The sequence below is a fragment of the Indicator indicator genome, chromosome 26 (genome assembly GCF_027791375.1).
Source record: "Indicator indicator isolate 239-I01 chromosome 26, UM_Iind_1.1, whole genome shotgun sequence".
Classification (NCBI taxonomy): domain Eukaryota; kingdom Metazoa; phylum Chordata; class Aves; order Piciformes; family Indicatoridae; genus Indicator; species Indicator indicator.
This window is the reverse complement of record NC_072035.1, coordinates 14,623,005-14,646,838: the sequence shown is the minus strand read 5'-3', so window position 1 is coordinate 14,646,838 and position 23,834 is coordinate 14,623,005. Positions and strand designations below refer to the sequence as shown.

General features: G+C 46.5%; 1 protein-coding gene across 1 annotated transcript in view; it reads right to left on the bottom strand.

Annotated features, from left to right (window-relative positions):
* The window catches only part of FBXW8 (F-box and WD repeat domain containing 8), an 87,420-nt gene that overhangs the window by 47,760 nt on the left and 15,826 nt on the right, over window positions 1-23,834 (bottom strand). Inside the window, exons 4-5 of the mRNA XM_054392578.1 lie at window positions 23,675-23,763; window positions 7,549-7,706 (exon numbers count right to left, since the gene is read on the bottom strand). Coding sequence (XP_054248553.1) covers window positions 7,549-7,706; window positions 23,675-23,763 — 247 coding nt within the window. The remainder of the gene's footprint in view (window positions 1-7,548; window positions 7,707-23,674; window positions 23,764-23,834) is intronic.

The window sequence follows — 23,834 nt, the reverse complement described above, 5'->3', positions numbered from 1 at the left end:
AAAAAATTGCCAGGCAAAAACAGTGTTTGCAACACTTGATGCACAACATGGTGTGAAAACACCCCTGGTAACATTAAACAACTAAGTGACTTGTAAGGGCACAAGTTAACATCTGTTTAATGAAGGAGTGTGATATAAGGAGTGTAGTAGTTTTAGGTTATGCCTTTAAAAAGGAAAAAAGAAATACAAGGGAGGAAAAAGAAGCGATCCAAAGGAGGAAAAAGAAGCGATCCAAAGGAGGAAAAAGAAGCGATCCAAAGGAGGAAAAAGAAGCGATCCAAAGGAGGAAAAAGAAGCGATCCAAAGGAGGAAAAAGAAGGGATCCAAAAGAGGAAAAAGAAGAGATCCAAAGGAGGAAAAAGAAGAGATCCAAAGGGGGAAAAAGAAGAGATCCGATGGAGGAAAAAGAAGAGATCCAAAGGAGGAAAAAGAAGCGATCCAAAGGGGGAAAAAGAAGCGATCCAAAGGGGGAAAAAGAAGAGATCCAAAGGAGGAAAAAGAAGCGATCCAAAGGGGGAAAAAGAAGAGATCCAAAGGAGGAAAAAGAAGCGATCCGATGGAGGAAAAAGAAGCGATCCAAAGGGGGAAAAAGAAGAGATCCAAAGGAGGAAAAAGAAGCGATCCGATGGAGGAAAAAGAAGCGATCCGATGGAGGAAAAAGAAGCGATCCGATGGAGGGAAAAGAAGCGATCCACAGGGGGAAAAAGAAGAGATCCAAAGGAGGAAAAAGAAGAGATCCAAAGGAGGAAAAAGAAGAGATCCAAAGGAGGAAAAAGAAGCGATCCGATGGAGGAAAAAGAAGCGATCCGATGGAGGAAAAAGAAGCGATCCACAGGGGGAAAAAGAAGAGATCCAAAGGGGGAAAAAGAAGAGATCCAAAGGAGGAAAGAGAAGAGATCCAAAGGAGGAAAGAGAAGAGATCCAAAGGAGGAAAGAGAAGAGATCCCAAGGAGAAAAACGAAGAGATCCCAAGGAGAAAAACGAAGAGATCCCAAGGAGAAAAACGAAGAGATCCCAAGGAGGAAAACGAAGAGATCCCAAGGAGGAAAACTAAGAGATCCAAAGGAGGAAAACGAAGAGATCCAAAGGAATGCAAAGAGCAAGAGAAGCATCATTTTGTCTCAGGATGAACAAATAGCTGCTTGCAAAGGGATTGTTTGTCTCTTTTGCTCCTCCCTGCCTCCCAGAGAGTGCCCAATTCTGTCTGTACCTCAAACACTCCACTGTATTTATCAAGAGGTAAAGCTACTACTAGGTCTTAAAGTGCTACTTAAAATACTCTGTGTTCTCTGTTTCACTGCAGAAACAGCACAATGTCTTCATTAGCATGCAAGCCCTTGCCACAGTCAATCATGTTTGTGTAAGAGGATGAAGAAGCAAGCCACCATGACAGTTCAACTAATTAGTATGGCACCATAAAAAAAAACTATTGGGTGTAAGATTTACCAGTGCAGATGAGATCACTGCTTTATGCAGTCTATCTGTCTGCCTCCAGCAGTGACCAGGACTTCATCTCCAAAGCAGTATCTTTCCTAAGGTGAAGTTAAGGTTGCAAGCATCCAGTGTCTTGGCTGGGCAGGTTGGTTGGGTTTTTTTTGTTGTAGGTTGTTGGTTTTTTTTTTGAATACTGTGATCTTAAAAATGCTAGAAAGTCATCACATCAAAATCAGCAGCAGTATTTTCACAGCAGGCTACAATCTTGCAACACCGCTGTGATTATTCTAATTGAATTCTAACTCCTCAAAGCCATTTAGACTTTAGAGCTTTGCTTCTATTTCATCTTGGCTCAAGAAAATGAGTTAAATGCAAGGAGCTGATGAAGTTGGTACAATTGCTGACACTTGGCATTACAGTCACTGTGCCAGTCTTGCTGTTTAGCACTTCAGCTCAGATTGCACAAAGAACTCAGATTTGTAACTTCCAACTCAACAGGTTTGTAACTTCCAACCCAATATATGATGAAGGGTCTGGAGAACAGGGCTGGTGAGGAGCAGCTGAGGGAACTGAGGTGGCTTAGTCTGGAGAAGAGGAAGCTGAGGGGAGACCTCATTGCTCTCTATGACTCCCTGAAAGGAGGTTGCAGTGAGGTGGGGGTTGGTCTCTTCTCCCTAGGATCAGGTGATAGGAGAGAAATGGCCTGAAATTGTGCCAGGGGAGATCTAGGTTGGAGACTAGGAAAAATTTCTCTGCTGCAAAAGTGGTCAGAGATTGGAACAGGTTCCCCAGGGAGGTGGTAGAGTCCCATTCAAGAAACCTGTGGCCATGGCACTGAGGAACATGATTTAATGGCAATGGTGGTGCTAGCCTGATGATCTTAGAAGGCTTTTCCAACCAAAACAATCCTGTGATTCTATGATTCTATATTGTTGAAAAGTGGCCTGAGGAAAGATCCATTTATTGCAATTCACTCCAGACTGGAAGGTATTGGAGTAACATTGACCTTGGAGTCTGCTGAACCTTACACAGAGCACTGCTGATCCTGCCTGCACTCCAGTTTCAGTGAGCATCATCCAGCCTCACACCTCTGTAGTAGAGGAGAATGGCTGGAAGCAGTCAGTCCCTGTCACTAGCCCCTTCCTCTTTGCAGCTGGAAGCACAAAAGACGTCCTGCAAAAGCAGCTGGGTTTACATCTGTTTGCACATAGGTTTCTCTCTGATGTAAAAGGCAACACTTCTGCCACAGAAAAATTACGTCTTTGCCTATAAAACACTGGAATGCTGTAACATGGAAAGGCCAAAACAGAAGTAAAAAATGCTCACACACACCTGTAAATATTACAGTAGCTGTGTCTGGTAATACAGCACCTCACAGCTCCTCTATGAGCTAGCCATGGCAGAGGCCAGCTGCACACTCACGTTACTGCCAGCAGCAAGCATCTCTGGGCTAAGGGGAGGGAGGGCTGCGTTTTGGTGTGAAGATCCTACCCTCACAACCCACTGCATCAGCTCCTCCACATTAAGACAATGTGACCAGCAGCTGCTGTCAGCTTTAGGAAAGATGTGAAACAATCTCCATGTGCATTAGCTGCAAAAAAAAAACCCAACAACAAAACTTTGTGCATGCTCAAGCAGGGAGTCTGGACATGCTCACGGTTTTCATACTCATTTGCTTCAGCTTCTAAACACAATTGCATGGGAAGGTCAGAAGCTGCTTAATTCACATCACCTACAAGATGTTTTTCCTGTTTGAGAGTTGCAGTTTTGCCACTTCTCTGTTGATTTAAACAAAACACACTTCTCTGACACCTTCTGAAAACACATGGATTCATAGAATGGTTTGGATTAGAAAGAACCTTAAAGATCACCTAGTTTCAACTCTCCTGCCATGTGCAGGGACACCTCCCACCAGCCCAGGTTGCTCAAGGACTCATCCAACCTGGCCTTGAACACCACCAGGGAGGGGGCATCCAAAACCTCCCTGGGCAACCTGTTCCAGTGTCTCACCACCCTCACTGTCAAGAATTTCTCTTAATCTCCTGTCCTCCACAAGCTTCAATCCATTCCCTGTTTTCTTCCATGTATTTTTTTAACTCCAGGCTGGGATAATTGCTTTATCAAGATTTTCAGATAACATCAAACTTCTAAGAAGTACAAACAATAGCTGAAAAACACAGGGTGGAAATGAACACCAGCCTGAAGTCTCAAAATTTCTTATCTCAAATTTTGAGTTTCTCCTATAAACATTTCTAGTTGGAGGGAACACTACTACCCAGGAAGCTGAACCTCACCTGGTGCTTGGTGTTTATGAACTGAAACATGACATCTTCTCTTCACTGCAGTGCTGTTCCTCAGCTTTCAGCCAGTGCAGCAAACTACTCACCACACTGAGCAGTGAAAGACCGAACCTCAGCCAGAAGAGCTGTGCCTCTACACCACTATTACCACATCAGCTTCCACCCAGAACTGATATCTACTGCTCCTCTTAGAGAGATTTCTAAATGACACCCTCTCTGGACAGTCCCTCAGAGAAGGCACACAGCAGAAAGTCTGTACTTTGTTCCTGACTTAGGGACTCTGGAGGCAGAGTTCTCTGGGACATGCAGTCACACATCACTGACCCAAAACAAGGATGTTGCACCCACAGCCACCTGTATGGATCTGACGGGAATAAATCCACCACCACCTGCCACATGCAGTTGTCTTTTGAAACGTTTTCCTTTGTTGCAGCCAGCCCATTTCCCAGCTTTTGCCACCTTACAGCATGTCCTGGCACGTAGGAGAAGGCACCAAACTCACAACTCCATTTCCATCTTCACAAAGAGGGTACAGAAGGGACAATACCCACAAGCAGCTTTGAGGGCATCAGAATGGACAAGATAGCAGATTTCCAGCCCCAGAAAATAGTGCTGCCAAAATTCCCTTCCTGGAGCCTGCCAACAAGCAAGAGCACTTCTGCTCCCTGCAGAAACCACCTACCTTCCCTCCGTGTTGCTATTCTGCAACTTGGGAAGTGCCACTGACTCCTCCTGATGGGTCTCAAAGCATCACTATGAAGTGCAGAAGCACAGCACCTCCTCCCCATGCCTACAGGAGTAGGAAGCATGGCATTTAAAAGAAAGGGAAAAAAAAGGCTGTTCTCTTGTTGGAGCACATTGTTTGCAAGTCAAACTACGAGACTCTGGAGGGCTGGGGGGAGAGTGATGGCTAAAGTAGACTGCTGTTTCCCAAAAGCTGTGGCTCATAGCCAAAGTCAGGCAAGCATGGAGCAGATGGAGTCCTGGCAAGGCCTCTCCTGTCCCTGCATTAGCAGCATCTGCTCATTACCCAGAACCCTCGCCTGCTTTATCTAATGCTCCAGGAAAAGCATTTTGATTTGATTCATTTCAGTTCGGTAACGTGCAACACAATTAGTGGTAAAATCAAACTGGAAGACTGCCAGTGCTGACAATAGGAAACAAGGCAGAAGAAATATGAGGCCAGTGGGTTGGAATTCAAAAATCACAACTGTGGCTCGAGTTGCCAAGTCCCGTTGCCCCAGGTGTACATCCAGTGCCCCCACTGAGCACTGGCATGGGCAGAGGGAACTTCATTTGCTCCTCACGCCTCTCTCTCTCTCATTTACCTCTCCTTGCAGCTTGTCTCTCAGAGGCTGGCGCCGTCGGAAACATTCACCAGCAGTCACAATTCAATTTTTCCTTTAGTGCCGTGGTGGAGGAGTTACAATTCACTTTGGATGCAGGCATCCCAGTTAAGACAAATCTCTCTCCTTGCTATGTTTCATCTGCCTCGGGAAGCGTTTGCAAGCAGCGCTGCGAGGCAGGCAGGGCGCGAGCAGGATCTGCCTGGGAGCTCTTCCCTCTGATCGGGTGCCAAGGACATCGCTGCGTGAGCTCTGCTGAACTGGGAGAAACTGATGTTATCTGAACCAGCCTGCTAGCCAGGGACTCGACAGAGAAGTCTAGACTCTTTGCCTGACAGCACCACCTCCAACACTAGCAGATGGTTTCTCTGTGTTAGTCAAACTTACAAACAAAGAGAAAAAGGGAGCTGGAAAAGTACAACAAAGAACAATCAAACACATTCTCTTCAAAGTCATCCTCTCCCTCCCCAAGTTGAAAATTGTCCTCTCCACCAAACTGTAAATAGATGCTTTCAGATTCCAGTTAGTAAACACTTCTAAAATCGCTCTTTGCAATTCCCTATTCACACAGGAACTAATCTGTTCTGACCAGGCTCCTCAAATCAGAGTCCTTGCCACATCACAGAGCCCATTACAATTCCTACCCAGCAGAAGACACTGAGCTTTATGCAAACCGCTTTAGTCAGAGCACACCCAGGACTGACAACAAGGAATATGACAGAACAAAACCCTAAACTAATTATTAGATTAGTCAGTGGGAGACTAGAAAACAAACAAAAGACCCTCTGCTTCTCATTGTTTGGCACACTGGACAGAAAGCCAACACTTCAGACTATCACTGTGTTAGAATTTCCTATGACAGCAGTAAATAAATAATATTCATGAGCATTCTGTAAGACCAGACTTGCTGTTGTCAGAAAATGTTGCCTGTCAACAATTTTTAGCCACAGAAAACCATTGTGTTCTGATCCATGCTAAAAACCAAACAATTCAGGATGCTGATCATCTCTGAACACTCATTTTCACACAGAAAGCATCTAATTTCCTTCTAAAGTAAAACAATTCTGGATTGGAGACTTTGCTTGGGTTGCCCATCCTGGGGTTTGTTTTCATGTGTAGAAAGATCAAGCTCAAAGCCAGTATGTGAACAAACCTCCCTAATTTTCAAACATTCCTAATTCACACCTGAGCAGAGGGTTTGAGGTGTCAAAGCTGACACTTTAGAAGTGACAGGAGCTGAGATCTCCCTCAGCCTAGGGTCCCAACTGGTCAGCACTGCCCCAGCTTGGCTTTTTAATCGCTGTTCCCATGTCCAGTAAAACTAGGTGCTGATCTCTGGCTCTTGTTGCCCATTGTATAAATATCTAAGTACATATAAAACATCTAAGTATGGTTCAGCCTGGGGAGACTTTACAGCAGCCTTCCAGTACCTGAAAGGGGCTAGAGGACAGCTGGGGAGGGACTTTTTCTAAGGGCTTGTAGTGATAGGATAATGGACAAGGGATTGAAAGTAGAGCAGGGTAGATTTAGATTGGACATTAGGAAAAATACTTTACTATTAGGGTGGTGAGGCATTGGAATGGGTTGCCCAGAGAAGTTGTGGATGCCTCATCCCTGGTTTAAGACCAGGCTGGATGAGGCTTTGAGCAACCTGGTCTAATGAGAGGTGTCCCTGCCCATGGCAGGGGGGTTGGAACTAGATGATCTTTAAGGTCCCCTCCAACTCAAGCCATTCTATGATATGTTTCAAACACCTAGGTATATTTAAAACAACCAGCAACCTGGTCTAGTAGCAGGTATCTCTGCCCATGCCAGGAGGTTGGCACTAGATGATCCTGAAGTTCCCTTCCAACCCAACCCATTCTCTGACTCTCTGCTAAAGCACATATCCAGGATTTTCTTAGGGTTTCATTCAATATTAGCTCCCAGTTTTTATTTGTCTATATCAAAGTCCCTAATAACCCACCCCTGCAAACCAGTGCTTCAGTTAAGGAAATGTGCATCCAACCACTGTGCCAAAAGCAAGAGAGGAGGCAGATTAATTAGCCATGCAAGTTTACCACTATTCCCATAACAAAGCTTCACAGCACCCCGAGGGAGTTTTGGCCAGAGGAGAAGGCTGGTAGAAGAATATTTAATATTTTTATAGCAAAACAAGTTATTTGCTTAAGATAGTTTGGCTGGACTACAGCCTGGCACTCAAGCTTTGTGTAGCAGTTCCAGTAGGAATTAAACAGCAGTTTTTAATGGGTGCTATGTTCCAATGCCTCCTAATGCATTTAGGGGTAGTGGCCAACTTCCTCACATAAAAGCAAGTGTGTGTGTGTGTGTACACAGAGGATTAGAGGCACACAAAAAGCTGAGCACAGCTGCTTCGTTTTTGTAAAGCCTTTTCTTGTTTTGTTTTGTTGGGGTTTTTTCCCCCCCTCTCTATTTGTGAAACAGGGAGGAGAGTTGTGCTTACTTACCATCCTCATAAGCTGCTACAGCCAGAGTGCTGTTTATCCTCACAAAGGAGACATGTGGCTGAGGTCCAGCATCACCAGGACCATGCACTGCTTCCAGGATGGGGGCTGTGTAGTCCCAGGTGCGAGTGTCCCACAACCTCACTTCTCCTGATGTATATCTGGAAAAGAATCACAGAATTGTATTGGTTGGAAGAGCCCTCGAAGACCAGTGAGTCCAGCCATCAACCCAACACCACCATGGCCATCAAATCATGGCCCAAAGTGCCATGGCCACACACATTTCTTGAACACCTCCAGGGACAGGGACTCCACCACCTCCCTGGGGAGCCTGTTCCAATCTCTGACCACTCTTGCAGCAAAAAAAGATTTCCTACTCTCCAACCTAGACCTCCCCTGGCATAATTTCAGGCCATTTCCTCTCCTTCTATCACTTGAGACTAAGGAGAAGAGACCAACCCCCACCTCACTGCAACCTCCTTTCAGGGAGCTGTAGAGAGCAATGAGGTCCCTCCTCAGCCTCCTCTTCTCCTGCCTAAACCACCTCAGCTCCCTCAGCTGCTCCTCACCAGCCCTGTTCTCCAGTCCCTTCCCCAGCTTTGTTGCCCTTCTCTGCACACAGTGCAGCACCTCAATGTCTTTTTTCTCATCCCAAAACATCTTAACAGAGGTAGCTGCAGAGGAATTGAGGGAACTACAAGAAGTGCCTTAATACCCAACAGCACTTCCAACTCCTAGTCTGATTCTCCTTCTCTTTCCACGCTGTGTATAAACCCAGCAACTTTGCTCATTTTATTTGCATTCACTGAATGTAGCAACAAGTCTACCAATACAGGCAGGTAAATGGAAGCTGCAAGAACAACACAACTGAGCTACCACAGGTTACCAACTATCAAGGGTAGCTTTAAAAATACAATGCAAGCAATGCTGGACTTAATGAGAAAAGAGGTGAGTGTGGTTGCCCCAAGGCAAGGCTCTTTATTCCCAGCATTTCTCTAGCACTCAGCCACCCCCATCCAACCTACTGCTCTAGCTAAAAAGTCTTAAAGCCTCAGATTGGTTAAAATTTCTAAAGCCTCATTCATTTATTAATACATTAAGATTCATCTTTAGAATTAGAATTTAGAATTAGAAAGTTGGGGCTGTTCAGCCTGGAGAAGGCTCCAGGGAAACCTCAGAGCAGCCTTGTAGCACCTGAAAGGTGCTATAAGAAAGCCAGGAAGGGCCTTTTTACAAGGGCTTGGAGTGACAGGATGAGGGGCAATGGATTGAAGCTTGAGGAGAGTAGATTTAGATTGGAGTTTAGAAGGAAATTCCTTACAGTGAGGGTGGTGAGACACTGACACAGGCTGCCCAGGGAGGTTGTGAATGCCTCCTCCTTGGAGGTGCTCAAGGCCAGGCTGGATGAGGCCTTATAAAGTCATAGAGTCAAGGATCACCTAGTGCCTTGAGCAACCTGTTCTAGTGGGAGGTGTCCCTGCCCATTTCAGGGGGGTGGAACTAGATGATCTTGAAGGTCTCTTCCAACCCAAACCATTCTATGATTTTAGGAATCTGTCATGAGGAGAGACTGAGAGAGCTGGGGCTGTTTAGCTTGGAGAAGGCTGAGGGGTGGGATCCTATTAATGCTTACAAATATCTTAGGTGTGGGTCTCATGAAGATGGGGCCAGACTCTTCTCAGTGGTCCCCAGTGACAAAACAAGATGTAATGTGCATAAACTTGAACACAAGATGAAACTTCTTTACTTTCAGAGTGCTGGAGCCCTGGAGCAGGCTGCCCAGAGAGGCTGTCAAGGACTGCCTGGACATGATCCTGTGTGACCTGCCCTAGGTGATCCTGCTCTGGCAGGGGGGTTGGACTCAATGATCTTCAGAGGTCCCTTCCAACCCCTACTATTCTATGTTTCTGTGAGTACCATGTGGTGGGGTCACCAGGTAGTCTGGAGCAGATAACTCCCAGCAGCTCTGGGTGAGAAGGCTCTACTTTATACAGCTAAAGTGCCTGAGGGGGTGTTGAAATCCATCTAGCAGAAAGAGATGCATAGCAATTCTCTGCCCTGAGGAGGGAAGAGAGAAGGAGCTGTGTCACCTTGTTACCTGGCTTCTACTTCACTGCTTTACAGGGCAAGGCAGCAGATGAGGGAACAGGATGGGGCAGCACTTCTGCCTTCTCCTCCTTCTGCAAACACTGCCCCAATTCCCCTGTGAATCCTGCTTTCATTCCCAACTGACAGCAGCAGTGTTTGGAAGAACAGCATCTCCTCCTAGTGCACACACACACACACACTCTCCCAGAGCCCAGTCGAGAAAGGCTCCATGGAGAGGACAGAAGAACAGCAGCAGAGGCATGGGGCTGCCTCATTCTCCAAAAGCACTCCTGCTGGTTTTTCTCCAGAGCTTGCAGCTGAAATGATCCAGGGCTCAAGACACACCACATCCATAAAAAGAAAAAAAAAATAAAAGATAATCAGCCTGGAATTAAAGCTCCAACATCACAGCACTGCAAGAAGTGCTTAAAATAATTTTATCTTGGAATTCAACCAAGTCAAAATTTATAGACTCATAGGACAGACTCAAACCAAAGCAGATTAGGATGGGCCCCTAAAGATCACCTGATCCCTGTGCTGTTATGGGAAGGGACACCTTCCACTTTGTGTTCTTCTGAAGGTGTACACAACAGAAGTATCAGCAAGAAAGACAAGAGCAGTACTTTTCTGCCTTTGTGGACAAGAGGGCCAAAGGCATCCTGGGATGCAAAAGAAAAGTATGGCCAGCAGGTCTAGGGAGGTTCTCCTGCCCCTCTACTCTGCCCTGCTGAGAACACACCTGGAATATTGAGTACAGTTTGGGGCTCCCCAGTTCAAGAGAGACAGGGATCTGCTGGAGAGTCCAAGAGAAGCTACAAGGATGATGAAGGGACTTGAACATCTCTGCTATGAAGAAAGACTGAGAGCCCTGGGGCTGTTTAGTCTGGAGAGGACAAGGCTGAGAGGTGACCTTATCAATGTCTATAAATACCTGAGGGGTGGGTGTCAGGATGAAGGGGCCAGGCTCTTCTTGGAGGTGCCCAGTGACAGGACAAGGAACAACAGGGATAAGCTGGAAAGTTCCACCTCAACATGAGGAGAAACTTCTTTGTTGTGAGGGTGCTGGAGGCCTAGAGCAGGCTGCCCAGAGAGGTTGTGGAGTCTCCTTCTCTGGAGAGATTCCAAACCCTCCTGGATGTGTTTCTGCATGACCTGCCCTAGGTGATCATGCTTTAGTAGGGGCATTGGACTCAATCTCTGGAGGTCCTTTTCAACTCCTACCACCCTGTTACTCTATCTGTACTTCTCCCTGATAAGCCAGCTCTGTTGTTTCAGGACAGATAAGAATACATCTGTCAAAAAGAGTCTGCAAATTCAGCTTAAGTTTTACAGATAAACCTAAAAAACCCAACCTTGCTGAAATGGAGCAACAATGGGTGGAATGCGGATGGCACAGAGAAGCTGCAAACCATTACCTCCATATGGTGTCTACAAACATCCCATAATAAAAATATCTCCTCACTAATCAAAAGCATTTCAACTGCTTTTTACTGGCAGTAATGTCACAATGAGCTGAACCATTTCCTTGTGCCCTCTCACGTGAGTGAAAGCAGAAGAGTGAAGGAGAAGGAGCTGGGGATGACAAGCTGCTGCTGTCCCATGATGGCTGGGAAGCAGGTGGTGAAGTGCAGAGCACATGTGGGAGGAAGCAGAGATGGAAGCTGGGCACTGCTCTAATGAAGTGGTGCTGAAGAGGCAGACGATTTCATAAGGAGAAAAACATCAGGAAACTGGTCAAAACATGGAATCTCATCTGAAAAAGCTCAACTGGGTTGGATAGCAATAGCCAGAACAAATTTGGGGAAGAGGAGGAGGGGGAGGCTGATCTCTCTCCAGAGCCCCAGATGTCTTCATCGTTGCCTAATGACAATTATACTCAACCAATTAAGACACTGCTATCACAGTCGCATTGTTAGTAAGCCTTTGGCCCCGAGTGTTGATGGCTGTCTAATTAGTGTTTGTGCAAAGTACAACTGCAACTAATACATAAACTGACAAATACACAAAAGAGAAACTGTGAACAGGAACATTTTCCAAACAGTCAAGACTCCACTCATTCAGTCCATGGCAGCAGCAAAGACAAAGTGCTTTCCTTCATGGCTTGCTCACTGCTGGCACTGCAGAGCTGCACTTCAAACAAGCAGGACTCAGCTAGGCTGTTGCTGGGTTTCTGTTCAAACAGGATGCTGGTGTCAGTCCACTTTGTCAGCTGCCTCAAGCACACCACTCCAGGGCAAGTCTTACACCACTTATCACAACACAGTCCCAAAGATTTTTGGGAAGGCACTTTTCCCATTATTTTTTTTTATTCCCATTATTTCTTTTTATTCCCATTATTTTTTTTTATTCCCATTATTTTTCTCTAAAGAATTTAGAGCGAGAAAACAGAAAAGAAGCAGAGGAAGAAAAACCTTTGTTTCACAGTCAGGTTTGATTTCCAGAAGGCAAAGTCTGTTCAGTTTCCAGATACCTGTGGTGATCAACAAAATAACAACAACAAAAAAAACCAAAACAACCCAACAACTTTGTTTCAGGCAGTCAGTGACCATCTGTTAATACTCAGAAGATCTGAGGATGAAGTCCTTACAATGTCAATGCATTTTATTGAAGTCAGGAGGAATTTTGTTCCAGTTACAATCTTTAGTTCTAGCTCTGTTTAAACCAATGCCTGTTGATAAGCAAAAAAAAAAAAAAAAAAAAAAAGAGTCCTTTGCATTGTCTTGCTGTAACAAGCACCTCACACCTTTTTCATCTTTATTCCACCAAAAGCATCTAACCAGTCCTTCATGTGCTTAATTAAGGTATCCAGGCAGTGACCTCCTCAATGGGCTTAAGAATAATAAGGTCCAATTAAACATGCAAAGTCAAGACCAAACCCTTTTTAAGTTGGTTCAAATTGCTCCTAAGCTTCATCTTCTCTATAAGGTTCAAGTTAAAACAGTGGTAATTCAGAATGTTCCAGCTCAAAAATCTCTTCATCAAAACCACTCCAAATTGGAAGGTAACTCAAATCACAACACACAACACTGCAATGAAATGGGTTCTGCCCTCTGCTTTATACTCAGCATTAAGAACCATGGAACGGTTTGGGTTGGAAGGGACCTTAAAAAGCCTCCAGTTCCAACTCCCTGCCATGGCCAGGAGCACCTTCCACTAGCCCAGGTTGCTCCAGGCTCCTCCAGCCTGGCCTTGAACACATTCCAGGAGGGGGCATCCACAACCTGTTCCAGTGTCCCACCACCCTCACTGGAAAGAATTTCTTCCTAATCTCTCTCCTCAAGCTTCAGCCCATTGCCCCTTGTCCTATCACTCCAAGCCCCTGTCAGAAATCCCTCCCCAGCTCTCCTGTATCCCCCTTCATGTACTGGAAGGCTGCTCTAAGGTCTCCCTGGAGCCTTCTTTCTCCAGGCTGAACAGCCCCAACTCCCTCAGCCTGTCCTCATAGGGGAGCTTCTCCAGCCCTCTGATGATCTTTTTGGCCTCCTCTGGACCCACTAGCAGTTCCATGTCCTTCTTGTGCTGGGGGCACCAGAACTGGAGGCAGTGCTGAAGGTGGGGTCTCAGCAGAGCAGAGGGGCAGAATCCCCTCCCTGTCAGAGACCAGTGCTGGCTCCTGGGGAGTTTCTCATCAACTGACACCCCAAGTTCTTCTCCTCTAGGCTACTCTCAAGCCAGCCTGGGTTTGTGTTTGGGATTGCCCTGACCCAGGTGCAGCACCTTGCAATTGGCCTTGCAGAACTTCATGAGGTTGTTTTGGGCCTACCTCTCAAGCCTGTCCCAGTCCCTCTGGATGCCATCCCTTCCCTCCAGCGTGTCAGCCACAGCACACAGCTTGGTGCCATCCCCACAGCTCTTCTCTGAAGTGAGGGATAACAATGGACTGCTTAGATATGGTCACCAGAGTGTACACACCTCAGAGAGCAAGGCTGGATGACAGAGGCAGAAGTTCCTAGGCATTCCTGTGTTCTCACAATTAGAGACACTGCTTCTGCCACTACATCTTTAACCAACAGGTAGCTTGGCTGAAGGATATCTTAAGGGAAGAATTGAGGGAAAACAGGCTAGTAGCAATGACAGAATAAAGAAGTACTTTATAGGGCAGGAAGAAATATAAATAGAACACAATGACAAACAAATGCAATAGAAATGGAACAGAGAAGAGAACATTTTCTGCTGTTACATAGCATGGCAGAAAATACACCATAAATACAAGAAAAACCAGATGGGGGTAAACTAAAGCCAGGATGTGAAACAGCCCCAGTGCTGGTAGAAGAATGTGAAGTAGAAAAGTCCCTGATTTCATCCAAACAGCATTTTGGGTTGCTTGAGACATGAGTGCAGCTACCAAAAAGTGACTAATTTGTACCCAAACTGATCTGGAAGCACTTTAAGGTTTAACATGCAGGAAATAAACTCTAAGCATCCTTAGGATCAGTTCCCAAACTCTTCTGCTGGGAACTTGACTTTCCAATTCATCAGCCCCTGTCCATCTGTGGGCCACTCACAGAAGCTGAGCTTTGGAGAGCTGATACCCTCATTTTTAAGGCCTCATTTAGGAAATCACAGGTCTAGGAAGAAGGTTAAGCTGCTGGAGACAGCATACAGTTCTTCTGCAGCTTGTCACTGTTATCTGTAACACCCTAAGTCCTTCTGCATGCCTCACTTGTTTAATAATTTGAAGTGCATGCAAATGTCCTACCAAGGGAATAGAAACAAGCCAAAGGGTTGTATGGTAGGCAAAACATTTTAATGAACACTTAGAAAAGCAGAAGTTACAAAATGCCAAGCTGTCTCTGCTAGTTTCATTTTTTTTTAGGGCCAAGAATCCCCCATCGTTTACATCAAGGTTCCAGTGGCTTGCATCAGCCCAGGCCCATTAATTAAACCAGCTGCTCTGACCAAGGAAATGTATCACTGTGGGTACTGCCTGAGGCTACCAGAATGGCAGGAGATGAAAAATTACCTTTTTCAAAAGAATTCCAGAGGAATTCTGATGCAATTTGGGAAGAACCTGGTCCATCAGCCCTATTATTTCACAAAGGACAAATAAATAATGCAATAAATCAAACAGGAGCTTACAGTATCAGATACAGGCAAGAAAACACCATTGGAAGAGGATGTAAATGGATATGTGTACGTGTTGGGAGGAGCACAAACTGCAACACACTGCAAACAGCAGAGAAGAAAAGTATCACCTGCACTCTAGGCACTGATGTCAACAACCCAGAGGCTGGGAGGTTGTGAAAGATGTAAAAATTAAATGTTTGAGAAGTTTCCTAGAACAAAGGATGGGTTTATCTGGCCACATGAGAAAACCAGGCTTTACATGATTAACAAATGATGACTGTGACTTTACAACACACAACATAGGCTGGGTGAAGAGTGGCTTGAGAGCAGGCTGAAGGAGGAGGACTTGGGGATGTCAGCTGCTGACAAATTCCCCATGATCCAGCAATGATCACTGGCAGCCCAGCAGGCAGCTATGTGCTAGGCTACAGCAAAAGCAGGGAGAGCAGCAGCACAGGGAGGGGATTCTGCCCCTCTGCTCTGCTCAGACCCCACCTGCAGCACTGCCTCCAGTTCTGGTGTCCCCAGCACAAGCAGGACATGGAACTGTTGGAGAGGGTTAGAGGAGGCCACCAAGATGATCAGAGGGCTGGAGAACCTCCCCTGTGGGGACAGGCTGAGAGAAGTGGGGCTGTTCAGCCTGGAGAAGGGTTCCTAAGCTGAAGGGGGCTACAGGAGAGATGGGGAGGGACTTTTCACAAAAGCTTGCAGTGATAGTACAAGAGGGAATGGATTGAAGCTTGAGGAGGGCAGATTTAGAGAGAAGACTGGGAAGAAATTCTTTATAGTGATGGTGGTGACAGTGGAACCTGTTGCCCAGGGAGGCTGTGGATGCCCCTTCCCTTCAAGTGTGTTCAAGGTCAGGCTGGACAAGGCCTTGAGCAACGTGGGCTAGTGAAAGGTGTCCCTGCTCATGGCATGGGGGTTGGAATCAGATGATCTTTAAAGTCACTTCCAACCCAAACAATTCTATGAATCCAGGAACACAGCTGTGCCACAACTACGCACCCAACACACCTCACCACAGCAATGTATTCCTCTGCACCCAGCAAATCCTAGGGGTAAGCCAATACAGCTTAATGGCCAGGCAGGCTGGAAAAGCATCCTTCACAAAGAGGCAGTATCAAGCTTCTGCTATTGGTTTCACCTGCAAGGCTCCTTTTCACACGATGACAGCCAAGCCACTGTGCTGGTCACTTTAGCTAGCTCCTGTAGTTTGTCACCTGACCCCTCTGACCTCATGATGTCATTCTGTTTTCAACCTTCCTAAAGGTGACTCTCTTGAAAAAGGAAAAAAGATGGTCTGACACTTATTACTTCTTAGCAATGCTGAGAATGAGTGAACACAGAGGGTTTGAGGAAGGTTGAAGAGACAAGGCAAGCATTCCTACCTTCTGCCTTACAGCTCTGGTTTACATCCAGGCTTGCCAGTGCTGGGAGGGGAAGGAGAAACCCAACAAAGTTGTGCCATTATAGAAGTTAAATTTAAGCAATTAAGTAAGGCAGGGGGTTTGTTCAGGCTGTTTCAGACTTCAGTTTGTTAACTTTTATTCATTTTCATTACTAATTAATATTTTGGTCTCCTCAGGTCTGCACGCTGAATTAAGATGCAAGAGCTAATAATAAATACCTTGAGAATAGCCCAGGAGCCCTATAGCAAAGAAACCAAATTAGCTGAGAGCTGCCACGAAGTTTCTCAGAGTGCAGCAAAGTGTTTTCCAGCCTTTCGGGCTAGTTTCACACATCATTATAAAGCTCAAAAGAGTGGCAAGCACATTTCCTTACCACCCTCCAAAAGAAGAAAAAAAAAAAAAGTCATTTGCAGGTCACCTTTGAGCAAGAGGAAAGCAGAGTGGGAGGTGATGGTAGAGAACAAAGGAAGCTGCCATCTAGTAGCAGCTCCTCAGCTGTCTGGGTGTTGCTGTTTGCAGGGGCCACTGTTGAGGCTGTAATTCCTGGGAAGACTCCTTCAGGAGGAACACAGCTGCATGAAAATTGCTTCAGTGCATTTAGTTCCTCGGCAGGAGAGAACCTGAACACATCACTGCCTCCACACCAGAGGATTCCCTTCATCACACAGGATATTCAGAAAGTTCTTTCCCTTATCAGAGCCTTTTCTGAGGATCACTTGGAGAAACACCAGTTGTGCTCCACTCAGAGGGGAGGAAGTCTTCCTCTGCTGATTCATTGAAGCACTCAGAGCACATTCACAGCTGGCATCAGGTTGGAAGGGACCCTCAAAGGTCATCTTGTCCAACCCCCTACAGGCAGCAGGGACACCCCCAACTAGAGGAGGCTACTCAGGGACACATCAAGGCTGATCTTGAATGTTTCCAGGGATGGGGCCTCCACCACAGCCCTGGGCAACCTGTTCCAGTGTCTTCCCCACCCTCACTGTGCAGAACTTCCTCCTGATGTCCAGCCTAAGTCTGCCCTGCCCCAGTCTCAAACCATTGCCCCTCATCCTATCCCCACAGCCCCTTCTCAACAGTCCCTCCCCAGCCTTCCTGTAGGTCCTCTTCAGGTATTGAAATGCAGCTCTGAGGTCTCCCTGGAGCCTTCTCTTCTCTAGGCTGAACAGCCCCAACTCTCCCCAGAGCAGAGCTGCTCCAGCCCTCTGGATCATCTTTGTGACCTGCTCTGGACCCTCTCCATCAGGTCCATGTCTCTCTTGTGTTGGGGCCCCATAGCTGAACACATCACTGCAGGTGAGGTCTCACCAGAGCAGAGGGGCAGGATCTCCTCTCTCCAGCTCTGGCCATGCTGCTTTGGATGCAGCCCAGGCTGCCATTGGCCTTCTGGGCTGCAAGTGCCCATTGCTGGCTCCTGTCCAGCTTCTCACTCACCAGCACCCCCAAGTCTTCTTCTGCAGGGCTGCTCTCAATCTCATCATCACCCAGCCTGGACTGATATCAAGGATTACCCTGACCCAGGTAACCCTAACCCTAACCCTGACCCAGGTGCAGACCCTGCACTTAGCCTTATTGAACCTCACCAGGTCTAACTCAAGAAAACAAAATCTATAGAAAAGACCACAGAACTTACTGCAGGGCAGCAACAAAATGTCTAAGCCTAAAATGTAAAGAGAAGAACCAGGGGCTGATTCTCAGCCTAGTCTGTAAGGGGGGCAGGACCTTCACACAGCACCTGCCAGATCAGAGGCTGTGGCACAGCAGGGCCGTGCCCTGAAATCTCCATTTATGCAAGCTCTTCACTCCTGGTCTGCCACTCTTTCTTCCCTCAAGGAAAACCAAACAAAAAGCAGATCACTTCATGTTTCTGGATCGTTGGAAGGGTGTTCAGACTCTGGCTCTCCTCTGTCAGAGATACAAACAGCCACAGTAAAGCCACAGTGCACTTCCTCAAGCACAACAAAGCTACACAATGCACAACAAAACATCACCCAGACTCACAGCAGACCTGGTGTGGGTTTAGGGGGTGAGCTGTGAGGTGAGATGCTCCCCACCAACACAAGTTACCATACAGTTCAAGGACAGCCACACATGAGAATTTCATAAATTCACAAAATGGTTTGGGTTGGAAGGGACCTCAAAGAGCATCCAGTTCCAACCCTCTGCCATGGGCAGATACACCCTCTGCTAGCCCAGGTTGCTCAAGACCTCATCCAAACTGGGCTTGAACACCTCCAGGGAGGAAGCATCCACAACCTCTCTGGGCAACCTGTTCCAGTGTCTCACCAACCTCACTGGAAAGAATTTCTTCCTAGTCCCCAATCCTCAAGCTTCAATCCATTGCCTCTCATCCTATCACTACAAGCCCTTGTCAAAAGTCCCTTTTTCACAGAGAGCCAGACAGCAAAACAGTGTCACCACAGGCTACAGACATGTTACACCACAGGATCCACTGTGCAGTGACAACACAGTTCAAACAAGGACCAGATGCAGGCTCTGAGTTTGGCATCTCCAGGAGGTCCTAACCTCTGCCTTCAAATGATTGCATCTGCCCATCAGTGGGGCTGCCAACACTGCCAAGGGAGAAAAACCCCACAACACAATAAAAGCAGCAATATTCCTGTCTGAGCATGCATTTGCTTCAAAACAATTAAAAAAATTATGGTTTTATTAAGAGAAGGTGAAGAAATGGAGGCATTCTGCACTGAACCCAAAGCCAGGCCAGCATTAGGCAGAGGCAAGCCAAGCAGCAGTAGCCATTTCTGAGAGCCCAGCGAGCAGACACATAATTGCTTTAAGTAACCTCTGACTTCAAGACAAAACTGCATTTGAATTGAACACAGAGAGAGGGGGAGAACAACATCCCTTTAAAGAATATCCTCTGAGACATGTAACTGTAGAAGGGCTGGCGAAGGCAGCATTGATTGGGAGTGAGGTAACCACAAACACCACTGTCTCAAATGAAAAGGGATTCAAGGGCTGACCCAGAAAACAAGCATCGTAACCACTGGGATGAAATTTTAATGATAAACACAAGATGCTCTGCATGCAGGCCAGATTGAATTATCTGATGTCAGCCAGTAAATGCAAGGCACTCGGAGAAAGAGGAGCTGCTAGCAGCCACCTTCAGCTCGCAGCTCAGGTTGCACTTAATCAATCCTTGATATTCTGCCATCTTCTGGCTTGAGCTTTGGCAGCAGCATGGAGAAAAGAGAGTGCATGAAATAGGTGCATTTCTCCAAGGGACAGATAACCCTCTACAGCTTATTTCTGCTTCCTGACACAAAGTTAGCAAAGAGAGCTGCTCCTGTGCCAGGTCAGGCAAACTATGTCTCTATGATCCCCCCTCAGCCTGCCCTTCCCTGTGTTATGTTGCATGGGAACTGTGGCTACAGACTGGTGAACAAGGGACACATCAAATACAGGGCAGTCAAGGAAGAGGACTGGTGAAGGGTCTGGAGAATAGGGCTGCTGAGGAGCAGCTGAGGGAACTGGGGTCTTCCATTGTGGAGAAGAGGAAGCTGAGGAGAGACCTCATTGCTCTCTCTGACTCCCTGAAAGGAGGTTGCAGTGAGGTGGGGGTTGGTCTCTTCTCCCTAGTCTCAGGTGATAGAAGGAGAGGAAGTGGCCTGAAATTGTGCCAGGAAGTGGCCTGAAATTGTGAAATTGTTTAGGTTGGAGATTAGGGAAAATTTCCTTGCTGCAAGAGTGGTCAGGGATTGGAACAGGCTGCTCAGGGAGGTGGTGGAGTCCCCATCCCTGGAGGTGTTCAAGAAATGTGTGGCCATGGCACTGTGGGACATGGTTTAGTGGCCATGGTGATGCTGAGTTGATGGCTGGACTCAATCTTAGAGGTCTTTTCCAACCTTAATACCTCTATATATCACACTTGCAGCTGCTGTTCAAGTCACTCTGCCCACAGCTTGTACAAATTTCTTTTCAGAAAGATTTTAAAAAAAGCTCTACAGCAAGTAAAATAAAAATTATTCCACTTTCCAACAGAATCTTAAACAGTGTAGTGAAGAACAAAACATTAAGTGTAACACAGCACAGGTTCACATCAAATCTGACTGCTCCTAGCCTTATTCCAAACACACCCAGCCTTATTCCCAGCCTTATTCCAAACAGCCCCATATTTTCTGCTGGAGAACCTCTCTCTCCATCCCTTTTTTTAATTTTTATAAGCATTCTCTGATCTCCCAAGATCCTGAGCTGAACACCCTGAAAGCAGGGAGCAGCTGCTATCCACTGCCACAGTTTCCAGCCATAAAGACAGAGTGCAATGCCTGGCTGGCCCGACTGAGCTGAGCCAGTGCTGCAGCTGCTCCCCAAAATCAGGCATCAAAAAAACCTGCTCAAAACAGTGGCCCTATTTTTCTCCAGAGCAGCAACCTGATTGCAGCAGCAGGAGAGGTAAACAATGCCACAAGCCACAGCTTTGGAAATGCCAGGCACAAAATTAGCTCTAGGACCATCCCCAACTTCTCAAGCCTTGCAAAGTCACATCACAGCTCTGTGCAGGCTGCAATTTAGCAGTGTTCCCATGGAAAGCTACGCACAGGAGTGTTTGCCAAACTGGAGATAGAACCTTGAATTGTTACAGACAATTGGTATTAATACCCAGAAGAAAATTGACTTCTGTTAACCTCAGCTATTAATTCTTCAGTACCCAAAGAATGCAACAGATCACCAGAACATTACACTGTGATGACAAATCTGAAAGCACAACACTGCAAGCTGGGAGAGAAAGGGGAGGGTTGTGTTTGGGTTCGTAAAAACCAAACAACAAAACCCCAAATGATGCCTCCATGTACCCAAATCCTCACCAAAGTGCAGGAAGAACAAAGCCATTCCTTGCACAATTTGCCACCATCCTTGCGAGTGCCAGGTGTGCCCCACTCTGAAAGGGGAGGAGGTGTTCCTCTGGTGATTTAGTTACAACATTAAAGTCTGTTGTTTGATGTTTACCATGAGATATTACTGGGTGGTGAGGCTGTCTTGCAGACTGTGATCATCACTGGCAGAACAACAAATTCATCCTCTTTTGGGCAAGATTTTCTACTTGCAGCAGTTTAAAAGATGTTTTCAGCTACCAGAGTGACGAGCAAGTAGTAAACAGCAAAAGGAGTAAAATTAACTCTTGTGTTCCAGTAGTCTAAACATTTCTTTTACTAAGCAGGACAAGTCCAACAGCTGAATTCTGAATTCCCCAGGTTGTTTCATCTAATATACTCTGGTAGCTTCCCAAGAAGATGCTTTGTGGCAAAAATCCATTTGCTCAGAGAAGGGAAATTACTGAAAAGCCACTGGAGTGAAACCCACGACATTGCTTTTCCCAATGGATAAGCATATGGAGCTCTTTCCTCAGTGGTCTCCTGCCTGTTCACCTACTTCAAGAACCTTTCAGGAACCTAAATTATTTAATGGCACCTCCTCCCTTCACCCATGCAAATTCATCACAAGACATACTGGAGGAACTGGGGAACCAATATGAGAACACTGTGTGGAACTGCACAGACCTAACTTCTGTAATACACCAAGCTAAAATATGGACTAAATTAATGTGCAGGATTAATAGCCTTTGTTTATTAATTCTTTAGACATTTAATTTATTCTGCCTGCCTTCTATATATTGCATGTTTGGATTTAACCCCAATGGAGAAAATGAAGATAAAGAAGAGCTGGAGTTTTTGGCAGCAGCATGGAGACAACTGGGGTTTCTGGCTCCCAAAGAAGTACAGGAGGTTTCATTAGAGCCAGTGGAACACATACAGCAGTGCAGATCCCCAGCCAAGGCCAGGAAACACATTGCCCAAGCTGAAGGGCACAAAAGAAGTCAGGTTGCTATCTGCAGAGCTGGATCCCAGCTGCAGACCACAGCAGGCTGGGAGCTGCAGTGTTTTACTGGTGGCCCAAGGAAGCTGCAACACAAGGCACAATGGTGCTCCAGGCACACAAGTTCTTCAAGCCCTTCCCATGGCCAGTGTTGAGGTTACCCCCTCCAGAGGTCACAGGCCACACAGCTCTTCAACAGAAGCATGGTCATTGCTTGAACTCAAGTGAATACAGCAGCAAAAACACAGATTCACAGAATGGTTTGGGTTCAAAGGGACCTTCAAGATCATCCAGTTCCAATCCCCAGCCATGGGCAGGGACACCTTCCACTAGACCAGGTTGCTCAAGGCCTCATCAACCTGGCCTTGAACACAGAATCACTAAGGTTGGAAAAGATCTCTAAAAGACCATCAAGTGTAACCAGCAATGCAGTGAAGAGTGGAGAAAGAGAAGCAGTAGTCAGTGAACAAGGTGACAGAGACCTCTGGATGCAGGAGTAAAATCAGGGGAAAAAGTATCTAGTAAAAAAACCAAACCCACAACAAAAACACCTACACAAACCAATCAAAGATTCTCCTTTCACGCCTGCTAGATCCCATTTCCACCCCCAGTTGTCCAAAAGCATGTTTAACCCCATAAAGCAGATGCACACCATTGGCTACCACAGACTCACAGAACTGCAGAATGGTTTGGGTTGGAAGGGACCTCTAAAGCTCACCCAGCCCAACTGCAACAAGAGCAGGTTGCTCAGAGTCCCAAACAACCTGACCTGGAATGGTTCCAGGGATGGGGCATCTCCCACCTCTCTGGGCAACCTGGGCCAGGCTCTCACCACCCTCAGTGTCAAACATTTCTCCCTTCTCTCCACTCTCAATCTCCCTCTTTTAGTTTCAAACCATCACCCCTTGTACTGGCACAACAGGTCCTGCTCACAAGTCTGTCCCCAGATTTCTGCTCAGCCCCTTTCAGGGGTTGAAAGGTCTGCCTGGAGCTTTCTCTTTTCCAGGCTGAACAAGCCCAACTCTCTCAGCCTAGCCTAACAGCAGAAGGCTTCCAGCCCTCCCAGCATTGCTGCAACCTCTTCTGACCTCACTTAAAGAAGGTCCAAGTCATACAGAACTCTGGAATGTTAAGGACAACATCCTCTGACAGCTTCCAGGATGACATCTTTGTATTTACCCCTGTGACTGCTTGTACCAATTACTGACCCTCTAAAAGTCAAGCAGAACACAGTAAGGCCTTTTAGCTACTGAGACAGCCATGGGAACCTCTTCTAAGAGTTTGTGGGGTTCTCCAAGTTGTATTTAAGAGTGTAAATTAAATGAAAAGCCAACATGAAATCAAGGTCCTGACAAAGCTTTATATCAGCAATCAAGTAGTTTGAGTGTCTCAAGTTTTTGGGGTGGGTTTTTCTTCCCCCCATAGACTGCCCTTGAAATACCAATGGAGAAAAGTAACAGTCCTTCTGAAGTGAGCTTGCCAAGCACACAAAACCAGCCTTTGGATTCAGAGATCTTTATGGATAAAAAGAGCCTTTTTGACTGCTGAAATGGCCTGCAGATCACCATCATTATCAGTCACTTTCAAGACAATCTGCCTCAACCCCACAGGAACCTCAGTCAGGCAAATGAATTCCTGCAGCCTCCAACAGGTGCTTCTGGTTACAGAGCAGTACCTGAGATTTCACCAGTGAAGATGAAGTGTGCATTCCACCACTCTGTACTCACCCAGCAATGACAACTCCATCCCAGGAGTGCACATCACACAGGACCTTTCCCAGCTCGTACTGCAGCTGGCTCACAGCACCGATGCGGTTCTGCACAGAAAGAGGGGACACAGAGTGAGTCCAGTGGCACAGCTGCTGCTTCCTGGAGAGCTCCAGGCTTT